This window comes from Corapipo altera, unplaced genomic scaffold, assembly GCF_003945725.1.
Source record: "Corapipo altera isolate COAL_440 unplaced genomic scaffold, ASM394572v1 2b, whole genome shotgun sequence".
Lineage (NCBI taxonomy): Eukaryota > Metazoa > Chordata > Aves > Passeriformes > Pipridae > Corapipo > Corapipo altera.
Window position 1 is genome coordinate 35,247,762 of NW_020884874.1, and position 21,380 is coordinate 35,269,141.

Below are 21,380 nucleotides of genomic sequence, written 5' to 3' on the forward strand. Positions count from 1 at the left end.
TCTAACTTCAGCTTCAAGTTATTAGTTCTTTGCCTTTACTGGAAGTTAAAGCAGATCTCTTGAATAAGAAAGTTATTTTTTTTGTTTATTACTTCCTGTAAAGTTTTCTTGCCTTGAAATATTTTCAAAATGGGTGAGTTCTGCTTTCTAATATATAAGCATTCAATAAGTTGTCCTATGGAAGGAAATGGGATTACTGCTGCTAACGACATTAAAAAGAGTTCAATACCCCCCACAAATATCTGAGTAAGGAAACAGCTGAGGTTGATGGGTAATCTTCATAGAAACAGAGATATAACTTTAAGCAAAAACTGGTTTTGGAACCATAAAAAAATTTTTCATGCTGGAAATTGTTGGGTTGTCTCATAAGTGTCCCTACAGCTTAACTTAGAGTGAGTTCTTGTAATGATCAGGTATTTGTTGATACAGTAAATTAATGTTCACATCTGAGTTATGGTCAATGGAATTTATAATTTCAATGGAACATCAAGTTGGCACTTGTCTGTTAATGTTTATTTTCTCTGTTTCTGTTTTAGACCAGTACTCATTACTGTTCATGTTCCACAACTTAATTTACCAGTTGCCACAAAGCCTTTAAAATCCAAAGTAGGTGCCGATATATTCGGCGTGATATATTAGCTAAAATTACAGCAAATTATGAATTGCTACAATTTATATAGACAAGAGTCTGAATCAAAATCTTGGATCTAAAACACACCAAACTTGAGGAGGATTTGGATTCAGTTCTAAACTCTGTGGTTTGGGTTTTTCTTTAATAACATGGTGTTACAAACATCTATTTCATGTTTCTAAACTCTCCCAGCTGTGTAGAGTATTTGCTTGAGCACATTGGACTTATTTTTGCACAGATGTAAATCAGGAGTAACTTTGCTAAAGTCAGTGAAACTGGTGCCAGTAGATGACGTGTAACGAAAGGTCTGTGCCGTTCGTACGATGTGTCTCTATGCTACTAATATAGAAATTACATGTATTTATTGCATCAACTTTGGGAAGAAACTGTCTGCAAGTCTTTGCATGTGCAAGAGCACAATGCAGATGTGCTAGCAAACACAAAACACAAATGGGTTGGAATGGCAGCTCTCTACAATGGACATCTGAGACCTTTTTTTTCAGGTAGTTCTCAGTACCATTCCTGCATCCTCCTTGCTGTCTTTCTCCCACCTCACTGGTTTCTTCCAGGCTCTGCTACAACCAATCCATTCTCTTCACATGTTTTATAGCCATGTCCTGCTGCATCCTGTCAGATCACTGGATTTGCCATTGTGCTGTTTGCCTCTCATCTTTAAGGCTATCGCTCATCAGCTATTTGGAACCAGCATTACACAAGCATTTGAGGTGAAGAGAATATAAGAGCTGGATCAAGTCTTGATTTTCACTCCAGTTTTTCCTATTGAGTTACATAAAGGTTTCAACTGAACTTGAGCTGTAAAGAAACCCAAGCTGCTCTTTAGGTTGGACAGGGCTTGCAAAAGTCCTGTGTTTTTGTGTCTGTCATTCCCTATCCCTCCATCTTCATTATTCTTGAATGCATATCCAATTTCGGATTAAACTGTGGCTGTTCATGTGGTATTTCTTGTCCTGGTCAGAGATAGGAACTCGGGTAAGCATTGGTGAAAAATCCTCTTGTTGAGTGTTCCCCTGTAGATTTCCTGACTTGCTTAATCTAACCTTTGTTTTTAGATTCACATTGCATGAAAATAAACTACCATTCCTTTACCTATAGCTTTATTTGGACGCAATTGCTATTTTTCTGTTTCATCAAAGGAGGTGACGTGACTTACCTGTGCTAGTGAAAGTGGTCTGACTCATATCATATTATGCCAGCAAGGAAAAGCTGCCTTACAGATTTTTATTTTCCAAAGATGACATGTGGTCTCTCCACAGCTGCAATCCCCCTGGAGGAAGATGGTCAGATTTCTCATTGGGGGTTGTTCATTCTTGCTTCTTCTCGCCAAGAACAATATAAACCAGGGTCAATCAAGGGTAAGATCCATGCAGTTACCAGTTCAGTAAGGCTTAACACGAAAATATAATCCACTAAGAGAGCAAGAGAGAAAACAATGAGTTCCATAAAATGTCGCATTGCATATTCTATCAGATAGAAGAAACCGGTACTTTGGGCAAATAATAAATTAGAGTGCAGGAAGATGATTAGATCTACAAGCTCTTCTTCAGCAAAGTACTGGGTCTTGGCTAAGAAACATACAAATCCTGACACTTTCTTTTAAGTTGCCACTCAAGTTTGTAACTTTGAGGCAGGCAAAGATGAGCAATAATAGACTGCCTCCCCTTGAGAATAGCAGTATTTCAAAGCTTGCAAACTGTGAATCCTTGAATGAACAGTGGAGATCTTATTTTTGTGTACAAAACTACATGATTAGGTAAAGCCTTTTGAGAGCATAGGTGAATTTTGTAACAGTTATTGGTTGTTCTTTCAACCTCTTAAAAGCAACTCGAACATACATCATAGAAAAACCAAGTCTGTTTTAGCACTGGTTTTTTGATATTCACAATACATCATGAATGATTTATCAGAGATGGATTGACGCCACAATATAAGAAGGATATAAAGGTGTTAGAAAATGTCCAAAGGAGGGCTGTGAAGATGGTGAAGGGCCTAGAGGGGAAGCCATGCAAGGAGCATCTGAAGTCACTTGGTCTGTTCAAGCCTGGAGAAGAGGAGATTTGAGGAGAGACCTCATAACAGTCTACAGCTTCCTCAGGAGGGGAAGAAGAGGGGCAGGCACTGATCTCCTCCCTGTGGTGACCAGTGACAGAACTTGAGGGAATGGCCTGAAATTGTGTTAGGGAGTTGTAGATTGGATATTTGAAAAAGGTTCTTCACCCAGAGGGTGGATGGGACAGGCTTCCCAGGGAAGTGGTCACAGCATCAGGCCTGCTGTGAGTTACAGAAGCGTTTGGACAACACTCTCAGGCACATGGTATGACTCTTGGGGATAGTCCTGTACAGGGCCAGGAGCTGGACTTGATGATCCTTGTGTGTTTCTTCTAACTCAGGACATTCTAGGATTCTATGATATTCAAGCTGACAATCCATTTAAGCTGTGCCAGAACACAACTTAATATAAAATGTTCAGCTTACACATTACATGTAAACAAAAGGAGAACAGAACTAGGAAAATCTCAAAGGTAAAAGTCAACCTACATGGTGATTAGGGGAACTTTTACAACCCCAAAACTTTAAAGCTAGACACCTTTATAGTTAGAGAACTGACAACTGAGGCAGGCCAAGTTTAAGGGTAAAGGCATAATCTTTGTTACTGAGAATCGAGTTTTCCCCAGACTTCCTACTCACTCTCTCTCTACTGCAATTTTATATATGCTTAACAGTAGATAACTTCTGGACTCCATCTCCCTTCTGTTGTCCACACCAGATCATCTGCTCCTTTATCTGGAGTTCAAGATGCATCTTAAAACCTGACATTTGTCTGTACTACTTCTGCAAGAATTGTTAGATATAGTCTTAAAATTTACTGATTAATTTAATTCATACTATTTTTTCTCTTTTTAAATAGTTTCTGTCACTTCCAGTGCTTCTCTTAATATTTTTTGTGTGTGATATTACTATTGCCAAAGAACAAGATCTTTGTTGGGTTCTTGTTCAGGGTTATGTCAGCTGTGCTGAGAGATCTCAGAATGTCTCTTGGTTGACATGATTTTTAGATTTAGAAATGGGAAGAAAGAAGAATGTTTAGTAATGGGAAGCAACAATTTATGAAGCTATGTATGCAACACATCTACCATATGAAAAAATACTGCATTTGTCTATTGTTTCTTTGGGTGTTCTGTGCACATGAAAACATGATATTATGTTTCACTTCCATCTCTACAAGGCTATTATGCTTTTGAGCTAGGGAGAAAGAAATTGTGTGATAAATGGAACTTGCTCTTTGGATTTGCCTTTTCTGAAAGGCTAGGGCTGGAACATTGTTGCAAGAGGCAAAACTTTGACTGGACTAACTTAAGCAATAAGAGTGAGCTGTTCTTTATCATATTAATTACAGTTGACTCATGTCATTTCACCTCCCAAAACCAATGATGGTTGGTTAAGATTATATCCAAACCAGTCATAAGTTACCAATGAATCAGTAACAGGGTATTTTGGGCTGATATACGAAAACATGTCTTGCTCCATATTTAGTTAACTTGGATCCTCTTGTGGTTCAACAATATTTTAGAGAAACAAAACATTTTCAACTTCAAGCAGAGTCCAGTTTCCTTAATAAAACTTTTAGTGCAAGGAGAGCAAAGAATTTAGTCAATTTACAGCTTCATTCCTTTAAGAGCAGCTAACAGACGTACATCTTGTCTACTCTGTGTCAAGACTTTCCACCGTCATTTATTTTGATTATCTAATAGCTGTTGCGATGTTAAAAGCATGGTATGCAGCAGATGAATCATGATATCAGCTCCTTGTCATGCTAATTGTTTCTACTTTTCCAACTGTGAGCAAAAAAGTTTGAGGTGTTAAGGTATGGAAACCTTGTTAAGAAACATATCCTTCTTGGTTGGAATATTTTCTATTTTTCTCAAGTAAGTTTGCAACTTGGTTGAAATATTGTTGTGGAGAAACATTACGGTACAGCTTTTAAAAAATTAGTGGTAAGAAAAAATGTCTAGACAAACCTTGAAAAATACACCTCTGCCTTAACAGTGTTGGTTTGCTATAGAAATATTAATGTATCATATCTATTCTGTGTTTTCATGGATATATTAACAGTGATGTCATTGTTTCTATATGTCTGACAGCTACATAAAGAAGTATCTGGAAACTGAGGTGCTCCTAAAGCTAAAAATCCCATAACTAAATAAAACACTATGCTAAGCTGACATAGAAAATACAAGTAATCAATGCTCAGCAATAAATAAGCCCAAGTGAACTAAAGTGAAAGTCAAGTTTGTGGCCTTATTTAGAGCCTGATTTTGTGACTTTGGCATTTATTTAATGTTTTATTCTTATTGCATTTATCATTCGTGGTTTAGGAAATGCTTTACAAAGTCTGTGATTCAGTCAGTTCATTGCAGGTAGAAAGAGTACAAATATTGCCTTGATTTTTAGGAAGACATGGCTATTTTGAAAAGGAACATTGCAGTTATATACCTCTTACAACTGAATGTATTATTGTCCTCCTCTGCTCTTCTAGGGTCAGAAGTGGAGGAGAACTGTGTGAGTACCTTGAATTCAGGACTTGCCCTAAAAGAGCTAAAAAAATCAATCAGTACCATGCTGTCGGGAGAACCAATAGTGTGCTGAGCCAAGACAGCTCAACCCATGCTTTTTCCTTGGAACATCATCCTAGATTGCATTAAAAATGACCTTCAGTGAAGATTTTTTTTAAATGGAAACAAAAAAGGTCATAATTTAGTTTACAAAACATCCTCAAATGTTTTTAACAGGAAAATCCACATACCAGTTTTGAAGGATTCATACCGTTTCTCTTGCTGGGTTCTTGCTTTGTTAATGAATTGGGCCTATTTCAGCCGTGACTAAATCTTATGTAGGAAAGAACATTTGGAAGGATGACATATGTGGTTAGAAAAACAGGAATGAGTTTCTGGAGTCCTGTGTTTAATTCCCAGCATTGCCACAGACTTCCTCTGTGACTTTGAACAAGCCACCACATCTCTGTGACTAAATTCACTGTCTGTAAACTGATGCTAGTAGAATTTCTCTCTTTTAATGGCAAGTTGTGAGGAGAACATATATTTGGGTAGCAACTGCAGCTGCAGAGGACTTAGATTTTTAACTTTCTAAAACATGTGAATCCAAAAGAATTATTTAAAGGTGTAACCAGTTTCTATGGGTTGTTTTGATAATGGGAAAATGCCACAGAGTATTTGGAGTTGTTTGCACCAGCAGTCTGTGGTACTTTGGCACCTCTTCTTGTCAGACGGCTTCACAGCACAACATACTTTCCTACCTGTGAACCTGAGTCCTAGCCAGTGATAATAAACCTATGACAGATGTGTCAGTCAGCTAATAATGCTGCTCTGAATACATTGTGGATGGACCTGTGATGTAGATTGCAGTAGTGATGGACATCAGGGAACTTTAATTAACAGAGAGACCTGGCCCTCAGGTGCTGTAAGAGGTGACTAGGGATACAAGCCTAGTGGATGACATCCAGCAGGTCAAGTGACGGACTGTGCAATGACGGAAGGATAACTTAGTCCAGGTATCAAAGGCAATCTGTTCTAGGTCTGACACAGGACAGATTTTTTATGTCCCCAAACCTACATCTTAAAGAGAAGAAGGCCTCTCCAGTACTAAATATGGGCACATCGAATTCGCATAAAACTTTTGCTCTCCTGTTTTCTGAACAGTTAAACAGTGAGTTACATTTACCAAGGTGTCTGAAAAATACCCTTGGTTGTCTATTCCAAGCCATATTCATGGCTGAATATATTTGCACTGAAATTTGTCATACTTATCCAGATTGTTTTTTAATGTGGTCAAGCACTGTCCACAGAGAGCATCAGTAGACTGTGGTGGGCAGCTTGTAATTCTCCTTAGGTTACTGGCCAGACTCTCCCTACAAAGAGGGATGGGGAATAACAATTGCCCTCAATCCGGTCATCTAGTGTTCTTCTTCCTCAGGGAACAACACAAAGGGAGATAAAAATGCATCTACTGTGGAATATATTCTTCCTCTCTGTGAGACAGTGGACAAGGAGAAAAGATTAAACTTTTTGTAAAATAGCTTCACTGTTTCTTTTCTTCCTCCCATGCCGGTGAAACTTGGGCTGGGTAATCTTTTAGGACATATTTAAAAGCCAGCTGGTGTGGAAGGCAAAGAACAGCAAGGAACATGTGTTCTGCTACAAAGAAAGAAAAGGCCACTTAAAATGTGACACAGAACTTGGAAAAATTCTGTTTTATTCTTGTAAATTGTCTGGTTTGGATCATGGTTTGTTGACCCCTTCTATCCACTACTAGATAAACACAGAAATTTTTTTTCAGATTCAAGGGTTTTTTGTTTTGAAAAAGTCCTCATAATAATTAGAATTAAATGGCTTCCTAATGGTTTTTTTCCTTGGAAAACAATGGTTTAAATTAAAGGAAAACTGTTTTTGCTCAACATACAAACAAACATACAAGAGTTCCATAAAACCCCAAATTTGGGAGGAAATAGAACTACCAGTGGTTTGAGAAAACCACTTACCAGTTCTTATGTCCCTATGGAAAGTGTTTTTTTCTCATTAGACTAGCTTGTTAAACCCTTATATATTCCAAATATGTACTGTTTAACTTTTTGCTTTTAGCATGATTCCTCTTTTTAAAGTATTTAAAGCTAGCAACATGTTGTTTTAAGATCAACAGTTTCACAAGAGCAAAATCTGCCTCCCAGACTCAGCTGCCTGCCTTCCTTCCCAAATACTTTGTTCTGAAGGAGCTGATGGCAGTGATAAATGTAAGAGAGTTAGAGCTCTGTAGTTATTGTCAGCAAGTTAGCTTTATGGCTTGGGGATTAGACCTTTGATGTCTTATCGAGTTTCTGCACTGCGTGAATCAGTTGCTTACTTGATTTAAATTCTAAAAAGAAATGCTCTGTTGTGATATTGTCTCATACTGTGTCTTCGTCATTTGAGATGCCCTCTGTGTTCTTTAGTTCCCTAGGAAGAGAAGGCAACAAGCCATATGGAGGGTGGCCAGTTGCTTGCCAATCGTGATAGGCATTAAACAGAGTTGCACAGAAACTCAGCCTGTTTAGCTGAACCTTTCTGTCCCCCACAAAGGGAGATTGTACCCTAGAAGTCTGCAACACAGCGTCCAGTACTGTTTAACTTTAGCTTTTGAGGGAGTCCCCCTATTCCGTTAATGAACTATTTCCTTTTCACTGAGGTAAGTGATTCTTATGAAGTTTTCTTTTTGACATACCCCCGTGCAGCTGGACTGGTGTGGAGAGCTGGTAGCTGCTTCAGTAGGTGGTGGAGGAAGATCAGAGGTGAGCTGGAAAGGAGGTCCCCCTTTCATGATTCCAGGGATAGGAATTTTACCCTGGAGATGACTGCTTCAGACCATCTAGAAGCTCGTATTCAGGGTTTTGCATGTCCTATGTGCTGGTTGAGGAGGTTTCTGGCCTTTGTTACAGAGGTTCAACCTAATGCTTCTTGTTTTGAGTTATAGATCATTGCCTTTAGTTTTACTGTTTTAAGCTACCTCAGACACTTTAAAGGGTGTGTGTTGAAATCCTTTAATCCTAAAATAAACCCCTCAAATATAGAAATGTTGATCTGATTTAGATTTTATTTGCATTTTAAAATAGTTTTTCAACATTTTGGAAGCCAAAATATTTTTCAAATAAGCAGTCTTTGAACTACATTGAAAAGTAAATATGTCTATTTTCCCAAATTGTAGCTGAGGTTATAAAAGACACCAACCAGACAGATTAGCTGTGTGTAAGGAAACTAGCTAACAGGATGGTTGTGCTAGTCCACTTGTATTCTGAAAGATGGGTCAGTACTTATGAAAAGCTTAAGTAAACTAGAGGATAATTCAATACATAGACAATGCATCCCACTGTTTCTCTGTTTATTTTCTCCCTGTGTGACTTCTGGCAACTGAGAAGAAGCACTATAAATGACAGCAATCCGCCAAAGAAAAGATTATGAATAACAATACCACAAGAATGAAGGGCATAAAGTTACCAGTGACTTGGGAAAAATGCAGAACACTGGACTCATGACACACTTAGCAACTAGTGGATTGCAGTACATGCAGAGCAGAATACCTTCAGATCAGAAACCCTTTCAATTTGAGTTTCAATTTAAATTTATGCAAGTTTGTCTTGTTTCTGGTAACCAAAAGTGTTTGACTCTGCTGAACCACTGTACTTTGCTGGTAATACTCCAAAACCAAGAGAAGTAATGTCACTGGACACTGACAGAATAAAATGGCTGAGATCTGTCTAGTTAGCAGTGGTGCACACCTTGTTGCTTTCAGGACTGTACTAAGACTGTCATGTTTTCCATCCCAATCTACAGTTCAATTTTCAGGCAATGCATAGCCTTAGTTTAGGTACCGTTTAACTTTTTTGATGCTGTAAAATGAAAGAAAACAGCTTTTTATGTTAACCTGGAGTTCAAAATTATTATAATAAATATCACATGAAGATTTTTTTTTTTAATCCCTGAAAAATCAGATAAACTGTTCTTTTGAAAGAAAAAAAAAATTGCAGTCTATTTGCCCTGTGGTGCACTTTTATTACTCCTGAATATCTACAGTATTAAATATGTTGGCTGTTTTCTTCTACAGTGACTACACTAGGCTCTGTTTGCAAAAATAAGCGGTTTCATGAAATATGGAGGAGCCCTCATCTTCGAGGGGAATGAATGTAGTCAGATAAAGGGTGTTTTAGTGTCACTGATGGTCTTTGTCATGTTTTGAAAATTAAGACTATTACTTTATTTTTAGTTATATGGGGTCAATGCCAACAAGTTGTTCATACATTTTTTCCAATGCTCAGACATTGCAGCTTCTGGTATGACTCATTTCAAGTGAGTACTTTGTGCTTGCAAAGACTATATTGTAGAAGCAGTCAAATGAATCAGTGAAAGGTTCTTCTGAAAGGGTAATTCACCAGGGCCGAGTGCTACTAAATAGGACCCAAACCTGCTCCTATTGCTGTCTGTGTATTTACCTCAGTAGGGATGGAACCAGATCCTAGAACTGAGCTACTCAAGGGAATAGCCCTTCAAGAGATAGAATGCACTACCTTTAAATTTCTTTTTAAGACGAAGGGAGAAAAAAACCAGTAGATTTTGACTGCTTGTTCTTTTAGCATTTTCTGGCATTCACATGTAATAAATTGATGTCCATCCTTTTGTTAGAGCAAGAAAGAACATGTGTCACAGTTTGCTTCAATCTCAGCTCAGTCCTTCCTAGTTTACATGGCTGAACAACTTAGAAGTTTTGCCTTTTTTAGTAATTTGTGAAGCAGCAGTAAAAAGAAATGATGGATGTGCTGGCATCCATTCCCCTCCATCCCTCCATCAATACAGCAAAGTAGAGGTCACTTAAAAAAACACCTGTTAAAGCAATAAACATTTAAAAAATAACATGCCAAAGCAAAACATATCAATCAAAGCACAACTCTGTTTAATAATTTTCTGTGCTGGTCATAACAAGAGGAGACTGTAGTTTTGGCAGTGAGGCTCCAAAAGCTCTGGAGCACTCTAGGGTACTAAGTAAAGCACAACACTGTTCTAATTGATAGGTAGGTAACTAGAAGCTGACTTTGAGTAGTGATCCATGAGTGATTAAAAAAAATAAAAAGTACCACTACATCAGGAACAACAAACTCAAACCCCACCTTCCCACTCAGTGAAACTGCATACTCTAGTTGTTGATTTCAACCATGCTTGTTAAAGTTTATAGAGAAAGAGGTCTGATATAGTAAGTTACACATGAAAAGTTACATAAAATGTAATGAGGCAAAGGTGGTGGTGGTGGATGTCTGTTCAAAGGTTTAACAGGGTCCTTTTCAATAAAACAGTGTCTCAGAAGGTATTTAAGGAAGCTTAACCTTAGTGGTGATGTCCTGTATGTTTGTAAAAAGAAGGAAGTCCCAATTTGAAGTAGGCAGGTCTGAGTTTGTCATGAAACAGTCATGAAGGACTGTTTTGCTTCAGTGGGACAGCACAAGATGAACTAATTTGTTAAAAATAGGTTAAATACAGCAGTTATACAGAGTTGTCATTTTGAAGGTATCTGCTGGTACCGTTGTAAATAACAGCAAGATTAAGGAGAACTTAGGTTTTCCATACCATTCAGTGCTAGGGTTGAATGCTTTCCCATGGCGTTGGGATGAGAGTGGAGTTTGTTCTGTAAATGTACCTTGAAATCAGAATATACGGGGTTTGAAGGGACTCATCAGGACCACTTTCTGCTTCATTCCTAGGGAAAAGAGTGATGAAATAACTATTGAAAAAATTAATGGTGTTTTAATGAAGCAGACTAACCAAGACAGACTAGCTGATTTGCGTGCCCTCTAAGGCAGACTATAACTTCTGGATATTTAAACATCATTGCCTTTGTTTGAAATACACATGGGAATATGACTTTGCATATTAGAGCCTACATGTGTGGATATACATATACACAGTGGTATGTATATATCTATCTATATATATATATCTATATACACACACATACGTATGTATTATTATTGTCTAACTCATTTTCCCATTGTAGATAAGCCTGGAGGGAACAAAATATTCCTAGCTTGGAGGTTTCTACATCTGCCTTTCAAGCCACTCTCAGACAGAAACAGCATGGCTACATAAATCGTTATAAATCAGCACATTTTTCAACAACAAAAAGCTCTTAGCATAGAGCCACTTCAGAACACACTGCTCCATAGTTTGTTCGCAGACCTCCCATACCAGCAGCAGGGAAGTCAGACTGTTGTATTCAACAACTCACAGTAACCAGATGCAGAATAAAGAAATTGCCTTTCAAAGCTATAGTCTTCACTAGGCTTTTCAGAGCCAAACAGTTATGTCTAATATCCATCTTTTCTCTTCTGATTATTTTTCAGGCCTTTTTGGCCTTCAGCACTCCAAGATGAAGTGTTAGTCTCCTGTTTTGCAAGCAGTCTTGAATTTCATTTTATATTCTGAAACAGTAGTTTTAACCTCATCAGAGAGACACTCTTCATATATAAGGGGTCCACAAAAAGTAACAAATTAAAAACCTGTTGTCACTGTGCTTAAATATCTAGCGTCAGTAGAGGGTATATAGGTTAAGGAAAATTGAAGGAGTCTATGAATTGAAGAAAGGTTGAAAACCTCTGAAGAACTGTCCAAATCCATGAACCTTAAGGTCCGTCTTCTTCCTAGTGTACAGACTTCAAACTGGTCCCACAGAAGAGGATGGAGTTTCTATCCACAGACAGAAAAAGCAGTTTCTTGGTCTTTAGCTTTAGTAAGAGAACTTAGATTAGGGCAAAGAAAAATAGGTTTAGCATAGTTATGAGTTATGCTTTGTGTGCAGCCTGTTTGTATTAAGGATATCTCTAAAGAACTGCAAGAATTAGAGACAAGCTGGCCTGTATTAAAAAAAAATAATATTAAAAAAAATAAATTGGGGAACACTACCCTGCCTTGCTCAGATTAATCAGACAGTAGCCTCTGACCAAAGACAATCCACAGCTGTGCATTATATTGTGAAATGTAGAATAGAACATTACTGCTTAAGGCTTTGAACCAGATTCAATAACTAATCTCTACCCCCTCAGCCTAAGTGCATCTGTTGTCAGCTTTTCTTCCAATGGGGAGAGACATCAACGCTCCCCATGACCAGACTGTAAGACTGGTCTTGACTCTTCTTCTTTCTTTGACTGGCGGTTTAGCCTGTAGAGGTATCCAGTTTTTGGCTCTCTAGCCAAGCACCCTTTTTCTTGCAGTACACTTTGATCTGCTTAGGTGGAAGAAGAGTTTCTCTGCGCTACACAGTGTGGGTTCACAGAGTTGTGCATTTCTAATGCACAAAAGTGCATATGTCTCAGGTTTATCTGAAGACCTTTTCTGTCCTAGCAATGATGTAGCTGCAGGATGTAGACCAGAGGGAATGGCACTGAATCCCTGCATAAAAGTGGATAATGTAAGGTAAAGAGGAGATATGTGTTATGCCATAGCAGTGAATAAACTTATATATGCATATTATCTTGGTAAATAGTTTAATATCACAGTAAGAAAACGATCGAATATCTACTCTTGAGGTATTGGAAAAACTTTCTCATTGACTGCAGCACATTGCTTGTGGTTGAAGAAATAAGCTGTCCACAGCCCAGATGTGGGAGCAGTGACAAAAACAAAGCTGAAAGATAAACCAAGCAGAAAACAGAGCAAAAATGGAGCATAAATGTTTTCCTCCACTTTAAGCAAGGTTTCAGATATCCACTACTTCATATTCTGAACTTCAGTAACAGAGGGATGAAAGATCACTGGGACCATTGGTGATACAGGGAGGCACGTTTCAACCAGTACTGAGTCTTTGAGGAGTGAGACGCTGAAGGAAAATACTGAGATTCTATGATACCTGAAACATATGAAAGTAAATAATATTTCATCAATGGTTATACCTGTCAAGTGGGTACACATATCTAATTATTTTGGTTTTATTAATGAGTTAAACTAAATAATCAAAATTTTTTCTGATATGGTCCCATTTTCATTCTTCTCAGAAATACTACATAAGCATATAAAGCACTGTCAAGTAGAGAATAGGAAGCCCTTTGGAAATTGTGTATTGTCAAGTATAGTGCTTGGGAAAGGCTAAAATAAATGTTATTAAAATGTAAAGCAGACGATAAGTTAAAGTAACTAGAGTTAAAGAGTCATTCCTCTTGATCTGTGGTATAATTTGTAGTTGAAACCAATTTTTTGAAACTGGACTAGACTGGTTTCTGTGTTATTAGGGCAATAACACATCTCTGTTAAAGCTGTTTGCTTTTTAATAGGATTTGACCATAATTGTCCAGTTTGTACTTCTAGTTCAAAATAGTTCCACCTCAGGTTGGTCGGCTATTGTTGGCTTAATTTCAGTTCCTATCAGCATTCAACAGAAATGCTTCTTTAACCTTGTCTTTCAGTGAATCACATGTTTGTACCATAACAGATTTGTTTGTTAAATGAATTCAAAGACAGAATTAGGTGAGCCAATATTGAAGGTGAGTCACTTTCTGGTCTGTACTGAACCATCTTTCTCTCTAAACTGTCCTATTTTGATCTAAGGGAATATTTTCACTGGAAACTACAGCTCTAAGATGTGACTCAGTATGATCCCAGTTTTCATGTCACTGACTCTGCTTGTTCCTGTTTAAACAAATAGCAAATCTCATAACAAATTTCATAGCCCTTGCTTGTTTCAGCATTAGTTTTGATGTATTTGTTGATTCCTTTGGTTATGTGATCAAGCAATACTGATTTGCACTTTTATCATCTTATACTGCTGTAGTAAAGGTGATAAGAAGTATTTTCCAAGTGTCAATCACGTACTTTCTATCTGGTTTTTTTTCTAAGTACATTTGCTAGTCTCTCTTGCATGTTAGCATTCCTCACAGCTGCTTGCCTTTTTGTCCTTCCTGCTCTTAAATCCTGCAGTTACATTAGGTTGATGGAAATTGTTTAAATGTATAACCCAAATTCTCCAGTGAGGTTTGGCTAACCAGCAAGTTATTCAAGTGGTTTTGTCTCCCGGGTATGTCTTCATCTTCTGCTTTTCCAGGTTGCTTGAATATCCTTGAACCCATAATTTGCCCTAATCTCCTCTAAGGCTTTGAAATAATAAAATACTTAAATAAAACTCTTTGGATAAATGCCCTTTAAAATATAGCTTTATCTGTGAACTATCATGCTCTCAAGGGAGTGGACTTTGTTCCTCAGACGATTAAGGGGATTTTCTGTCCACTGTGTTACTGTGGTTTGTCCATCGTGATCAGACATATCCATCTTAGCTCCTGCAGCAGCTCAAAACAGAACAGATGAGGAAACTCTGGGAGAAAAATGCTACAGAGACTAGACTGTTGTGGTATGTGATTTTTTTTCTGCTGCCTGAGTTTGGTTCCACAGTCTACTACATGATTTTCTGTGGGTCACAAAGCCTTCCTGTGCTTTTGAAAAAATAATTCTCTGCTCAACAGAGATGTTGCTGAGGATAAATTAAGGGTGGCAAAGTGTCTAGCTGCTACAGAGGGGTAATCATATACATACAGAAAGGCTTTACTCAGCTCCTGACTTCATAAAACAGAAAGAGGGAGATCACTTGACTTGCCATCACCAAATCCACTGGGGAAATCCAAGGCAAAGCAGAGGACGTCCAGGGGCCCCATGTGGTCCTTTTTTTGTTGAAAAGTCCTTTTTGTAGTCCTAGCTAGGCCTAAACCTGGAGTCCTGCAGATGCCTCTCAGGCAAGAATGAGAGGGTTGGAGGATCTCACCAGGGCTCCCACACTGCAGCTCATAAGGGCACCCACGCAGGCCCTGGAGACCAACATGATTTGTAGGTTGTTGAGAGTCATGGGTGCCTGTCTTTACTGTTGCTCATTTTGTAGGTAAAGGGAGATGACTTTAGTTTTTCTCCCTTCCCGTACTGCTCAGCTAATTATTAATTTCTGTCAGCAACAAGGATCTGCGAAATAACACCAAAATATGGGGAAAAGGAGCATCTATCCTTCACTTCTGGAACTCTGTAGCTAAATTCCTTAAAGAAAGATTCGGGGTTTGTGTGTAATTTGTGAGTAATTTGCTTCTGAAGCTAATTATTCTTAAAAATGAAAAATTACTCAAAAACACTGGGAAAAGGAAGCTTCCTTTTTTATCTTAGTATACCACTAAAATATAAAAATTCTGGTAAAAATCCAGAATGACTATTATTTTAAGGTGATACCTCTGAGATAATCTCTCCATTTGAGGCATGCTCTCCAGAAAGACATCTGTATTTTCTCATGTTAAGTGATAGGAAATGCAAATAGACCATGGTTTAAGTATGAAGAGTATGGAGATTTATAACTCTCATTATACATTTTTTGTGTGTAATAAAATTCAGGAAAACTATACGTAGCAATTTTTTTTACTATTTTTTTAGCCCAGTTGCTGCTCTTTGTCCTCTTTTTTTTTTTCCTTGAAATTTTCCACCTACTTGTCTTAGTTTCTTATCTGAAGTTCAAAATATTCTGTGTCTGAGGTTTATGATGATGAAGTAGCACCAATGAAAACAGTGTTTCAGCTGGATGAAGACCTTTTCTTGGGCGCCTTTTAAGGCTCAGGAGAATGATTACCTCTTGGTAGCTATATGCCATGCTTGTTCAGAAAAAGCAAAAGGATAGAGAAATTCATCTGAGGACTTGCTTGAGTTCACCTTTTTTTCCTAACCCCTGCTTTTCAAGAGCTCAGAAGATAAAGTACTATCTTTGCTTTTGTCTATCTTTGCATTTGGCTGGCACATAATGGCATAAGAACCAATTAGTTCTTCTGGCAGCATGTTTCAGAGTGAGGAGCTCCTACTTTTCACGGTGCCAAGGATGATACCAAACTCACAAGCCTTGTCTGCAGTCTTGGGGGTGGAGAAATGAACAGTTAGGCTGGGTTCAATGTGGCTTTGAGGCAGAACTAGAAAGAGGAGCATTGAAATTCACAATGAGAATATTTATGTTAAATCTTATTTGAGTCTTAGAACAGACTTTTCAGGTTTTTATTATAGAATAGTTAATACATATCTAATAAAGTAGACAAGTTTCCATTGCTCTCTCATTTTTGTTGTGAAGAATGTTTCTGCCATAACCATTTTTGTTGTTGTTTTGAGCTTAATACTTATTGAAGGAGATTCAGAGACTTCCTAATTGTGATACTGCATTTCTTGTATGTTATGGAAATGTTGCAGTAACTGCCATTTCAAAGCAGCAGCTGAACAACCTCAGATATAATGAATCAGCTAGTATTTGAATAGACTAAAAAGGCAGAACTTTCTTTTCAGTTTTGGGTAATATTTATGTTTTCCCTGGGGAAGGAAGTCACAGAACAGTTTTCACATTGGAATAGCATTCCTACAGCATTAATTTTTTATTTTTCTAGTTTTTGAGAGTGGACCAAGATAAAGACAGAGAATGCAGCCTGGACTGTGCAGGTTCCCCTCAGAAATCACTCTGTGCATCTGATGGAAGAACTTTTCTGTCCCGGTGTGAATTTCAACGAGCAAAATGCAAAGATCCTCAGCTGGAAATAGCCTATCGAGGCAATTGCAAAGGTGAGGAAATCAAAGTTTCTCTTGATCATAATGAAAAATAATAGACGCTAAATTTGTTTTTGGAAATATCTGTGTATTGAAGACTAGGAGTGTTGGACTTGAAGATTTTTCTTAAACAAGTAGGTTGAAATCCAACCTGTTATTTCTATAACACTACGTTATGTAAAGATAAATTAATCTCGAGTCTTCATCAAAATTATGACACCCACATCCATTTATATTATAGTAAGCCACTATTAAGGAAATTGCATGGTTAGGTCCTTGTTCTGAAGTACCATATTACCAGCAAGCTCAGAGAAACTCTTAAGATTGTTATCTTGCAAGGTGTCGGTATTTTGAGTTAGAGATAGTCAAATTAAGTCTTGCATTTCCAAACTACAATCCTTTAGAGGGGGGTGGTGGTGAGGAGGTTTCAATTAAAAGAAGGAGAAAAAAAAGCTTTGTAATGCATAGAGCTCTCATAGGCCATTCCTATATTTCTGTCATCCATTCTTTTACTTCTGATCTCTGTTTAGAGAAATTGTATGACATGCAAACCTACAAAATATCTGTTGTCAAATCATTTAACTTTTAGAGTAGTGTGGTGCTAGAGAATGCATTTCCTTACTGAAGTGTAAGGTGATTCCCACCACAATGATCTTCTTTCTAAAATGTAATAATAGCAGTGATCATAAAGACTTACTTTCCCTTTCTCTCTGTCTAAAGAGAGGGGCAGGGTGTGGACGTGGGGGCTGGGGGGAAGAAAACCCCAGAGACCACACCAATTCAACCTGTAGGAGGCAATTTTCCACATCATCTCTCTCCATTAGCTCCAGAAAACCTCTGAAGCATCAAGGCTGCTTCAAAGAGACATTCTGTCTCATCTTCTGCCTAGATGAAATAGTATCCTCATTCTTCAGCCCTTTCATAGTAAACCATTGTATTACCTGATGGATCTATTTACTTTGGTGAACAAGGATAACATAATGAAGCTACCTGAGCCAAAGCTTTTATTACACTCATGAATGACAGAGAGAATTATTGTGCACTTTGTATTTGTTCATTTTATACATTAGAGTATTATACATCTTTATGGAAATTAGTTTTGAGAGTTTTTCTTTATTTTTTTTATACCGTATTGAAAATATCATCTGCAAGAATTTTTTTCATAAAGATGTGAATTGCTCTACTAAATGTGTCCTCCGTGGTGCAGTCAAATTTTTCCGCAGTCAGTAAATACAATTTGGAGAACTGCTCTTTTGCTGTTTATTATTAATGAATAGAGTGCCAGTACAACTGCAGAACTTGAATTAGACAGTGCATTGTTAATAGCAAATACTCATTGTGTTCTCCTCAATCAAATATTTTTAATCTTACAATTAAATTAATACAAACATCACCCTAATGTTTAAATATTTTTCCTTTGCATGGTAATAGACACATATTTGCCAATAATATACTTGGTCAATATCAACAAGAGACTGGTTTTCTTTTAATTCTACATTTTCATGGTATTTTTTATTCAGTCAAAGCAGTCTTAAATTTCGAAGTGACCAATAACTTTATTTCTATCCACGGCTGCAATCATCAGAAGTATTTCAAGCTGTAAAAACAAGTTTTAGAGAAGAGAAAGATGATTTGTTGGCCAAGCTGCAGTTTCAGTTTTACCATTACTAGAGTTGCTTCTGATAGTCTCATCAAACATTCTGAAACAGCTAAATCCTCAGATTAAAACCTCTTTTGAGCCAGTTACTTTTGAGTGGTGAAATTTGTTGTTGCAGGTGATGCTTGATGAAAAAGCTGAGGGCTGTTTTAGTAGAGCTAACCAAAAAGTGATGATTTCATTTCAGAACAACTTTCAAGGTTTCAGAATTTGCTTGCATTCCATGTTGGAATGCAAACAGATTCTGCTGAAAGTGTTCATCTCTCCCCCTAAAAAAACAGACACCCACCCTAACTCCCCAATAAAACATTGATTTGGAAGGAGATTTCGAGGTTGCTGATACAGGAAAAAGGGAAAGAAACACACATTTGCATGAGTAATTTCTGAAGGGAGAAAAGAGATTATTCCTGGTATAGGTCTCATAACTTTAAATCTGTGTCTGATATTCATCCAGTATTGTTCAGAAAAGGCAGTCTTAAATCTGTGTCTGTCTCCTCCTTTCTTCTTTTGAGGTAAAAATCATAATTAAGCTCACAAAAATCTTCTCTGAAAATTAAATATTTCCAGGTTCCATTTTAATTAGTTGAAAATATGGTGTCTAACTCTTTGTTTGGTTCAGTCTATTCAAAAGAAACCTAAAGACCTTGACAGTTTATGTTGACAACCTTTTGGAATAATTTTGAGTCCATCATTTCTTGTTTATATATACAGAACTGTGGTTTGTTTTTATATCCATAAGGAAGTTTGAACAGGCACCAGACTGATGTGTGCTTTCTCTGTTTCTTTTTTGCCTAGAAAGCCAAATTTAGATTGACCCTTTCTCCTCTTTCTCACCTGTTCTCAACATTTTTCTCATCTGTTTGGTTTTGATCACTTAAACACCAAAATCACAAAGGGATAGTTTGCTTTATGTGTGCTTGCTTTCCCCTCTAATTCAAGTTTCATTCACAGTAAGAGTGCCCAGCCCAGGTAATTCTTCAACATTGCAAAGGAAACAATTTTAAGATCCTAGATCTTAAAAGATCACAATAAACTGGTAGCATTTAAACCATTTTTCCCCTTGCACTTCTGTTTTAGTTCCTGATATCTACAGCAGAGATCAAAACAGTTTAAACAAACCTGAAAATGCATGAACTGTGAAACCTTCCACTCAGTTCTGAAAAACTCACCTTTGACAAAAAAAACATCAAAATAGACTGTTCTGATAGTGTTTTTTTCTGAAGACATTAGTTTAGTAATTTTTTTTGAACTCCACTTCCAGGCAATGCTGGAATCCATTGGTAAGCTTGAAAATGCTATAAGAAGTTAAAATCTTATAAAATTTCTAGCCTGCTTTTGCAGTTTCTAAGGTCTCAAATAATCTGTGTACACTGTAGATGAATATACACATTTTTGGATACTTTTCCAAAAAAAATCTTAACTCTGAAGTTCTGGAGTTTTGCCACTTGCTCAACACAGACGTTTACTGTGCAACAAGATTATGAATCTAAAAAATAAATGTATGTTGACAGCTGAGAAATACTATTTGTGTTAGGTGGACTGTGAAAATATCACCTGTGATGGGGATCAACTACATGCACACACAAATGCTTCACAGTCCAAATCTGGACCAGCATAGCCAAGGAAACAAAACATACAAGAAGTGGAAAAGCAATATGATTGCTTTTAAACTGCTCATAAAAACACAGGCACTATGTCTAAGAAATTAATTAAACAGTGCAAGAACACAGTAGAAGCACCCACACATGTAAGGTGGTAGAGTGCTCACTGTTGCGCTTTGAGACCTGGCCAGGTAGCGCTTTCCTGAGGACTGTATCTGTCTGGCTCAGTAAAAAGATGGGTGAAGGACTGTTACCAGCAGACAGCATGCACAGAGGTGCCTTCTTTCAGGGACTTGTTCAGCCTGAGAACTGAGCCTAGGTACTCTTACTGGACTGTCCTGATGCATACCAGGGAGGATTTATTCCTATGAGTAATATAAACTCAGGGAAGAGTCCTTGAGCACTCATCCTTATTCCTACCACTACAGCTGGTGAGGATGGGACTGGAGAGCTCTGAATGTCACAAAGGGAAGGCTTTGTAACCTATAGAATAGATCCTTTGATATTCTTTGTTAGTGCATACAAAAAGTACGTCTTGAAGTTCCTTAGTCTTGAAAATAGGACCAACCATGCAGAAGTGTCATGTCTACAAAAAAACCCCAAATGATGCATTTGGTCGTTATGAGTAGGAAGTGTTGCCCATCGATATGTTCTTCTGTAGGGCCAGTAGCTGGGGGGATTTTACATGATTTGGAACATAGTATGGATTACTCCAAAAGGCTGTACTTGTATTGAAACTGGAACTGGCAGAACATCAGCCAAAATAATCTTCCCCAACAGGCAGGGGAAAGGCATTGTTAAGTGAAGATCTGCTTCTTTATTTTACAAAATAAGACTGAATATGTCACAAATTGCTATAGATAAGACTACTTGAAACAAGTAGTTTGGTCTTTTTCATAGTGCATTTGTACAAGGATTTGGGATTTTTTCTCCTCTTTTTCTTCGTTAACTGTTCAAAATAACTCTGTAAAATTTGCTTATATCACTATAGGAATTTTCTATTGTTATGAAAATTTTACATTATCTATACAAAAGAAAAAGAATGCTTCAACTGAAAATGACAATATAGGAGCTTTATGCAGTGATATTTAATTTCTGAGGGGTTTGGAATTTAGCCTGGCTGACACTCAGAGTATGTATTCAGTATTCGTGGAGGTGGCCCCAACAGTAACTTACTGCTTTGTGAGTACACTAAGGAAAGCCATCATACAGAGTAGTGTCATTGTTATTCTATAACTATGTAGATCCCCTTTCTGTATTGGAAACCCCAGATAGCTCATGTGTAATTTAATTCATTTATAGTATGTTAGAGAGCCTCACTGTTTAAAAATGCTGTACTTTTATGGGCT

The 21,380-nt window shown here is 37.4% G+C and overlaps 1 protein-coding gene across 5 annotated transcripts in view; it reads left to right on the forward strand.

The window, feature by feature from the left end:
• Positions 1–21,380, forward strand: part of SMOC2 (SPARC related modular calcium binding 2) — a 139,010-nt gene that overhangs the window by 26,541 nt on the left and 91,089 nt on the right. For all 5 annotated transcript variants that reach the window (XM_027634075.1, XM_027634077.1, XM_027634079.1 and 2 more), the window contains one exon: positions 16,617–16,788. In XM_027634075.1, the coding sequence (XP_027489876.1) occupies positions 16,617–16,788 (172 nt within the window). The remainder of the gene's footprint in view (positions 1–16,616; positions 16,789–21,380) is intronic.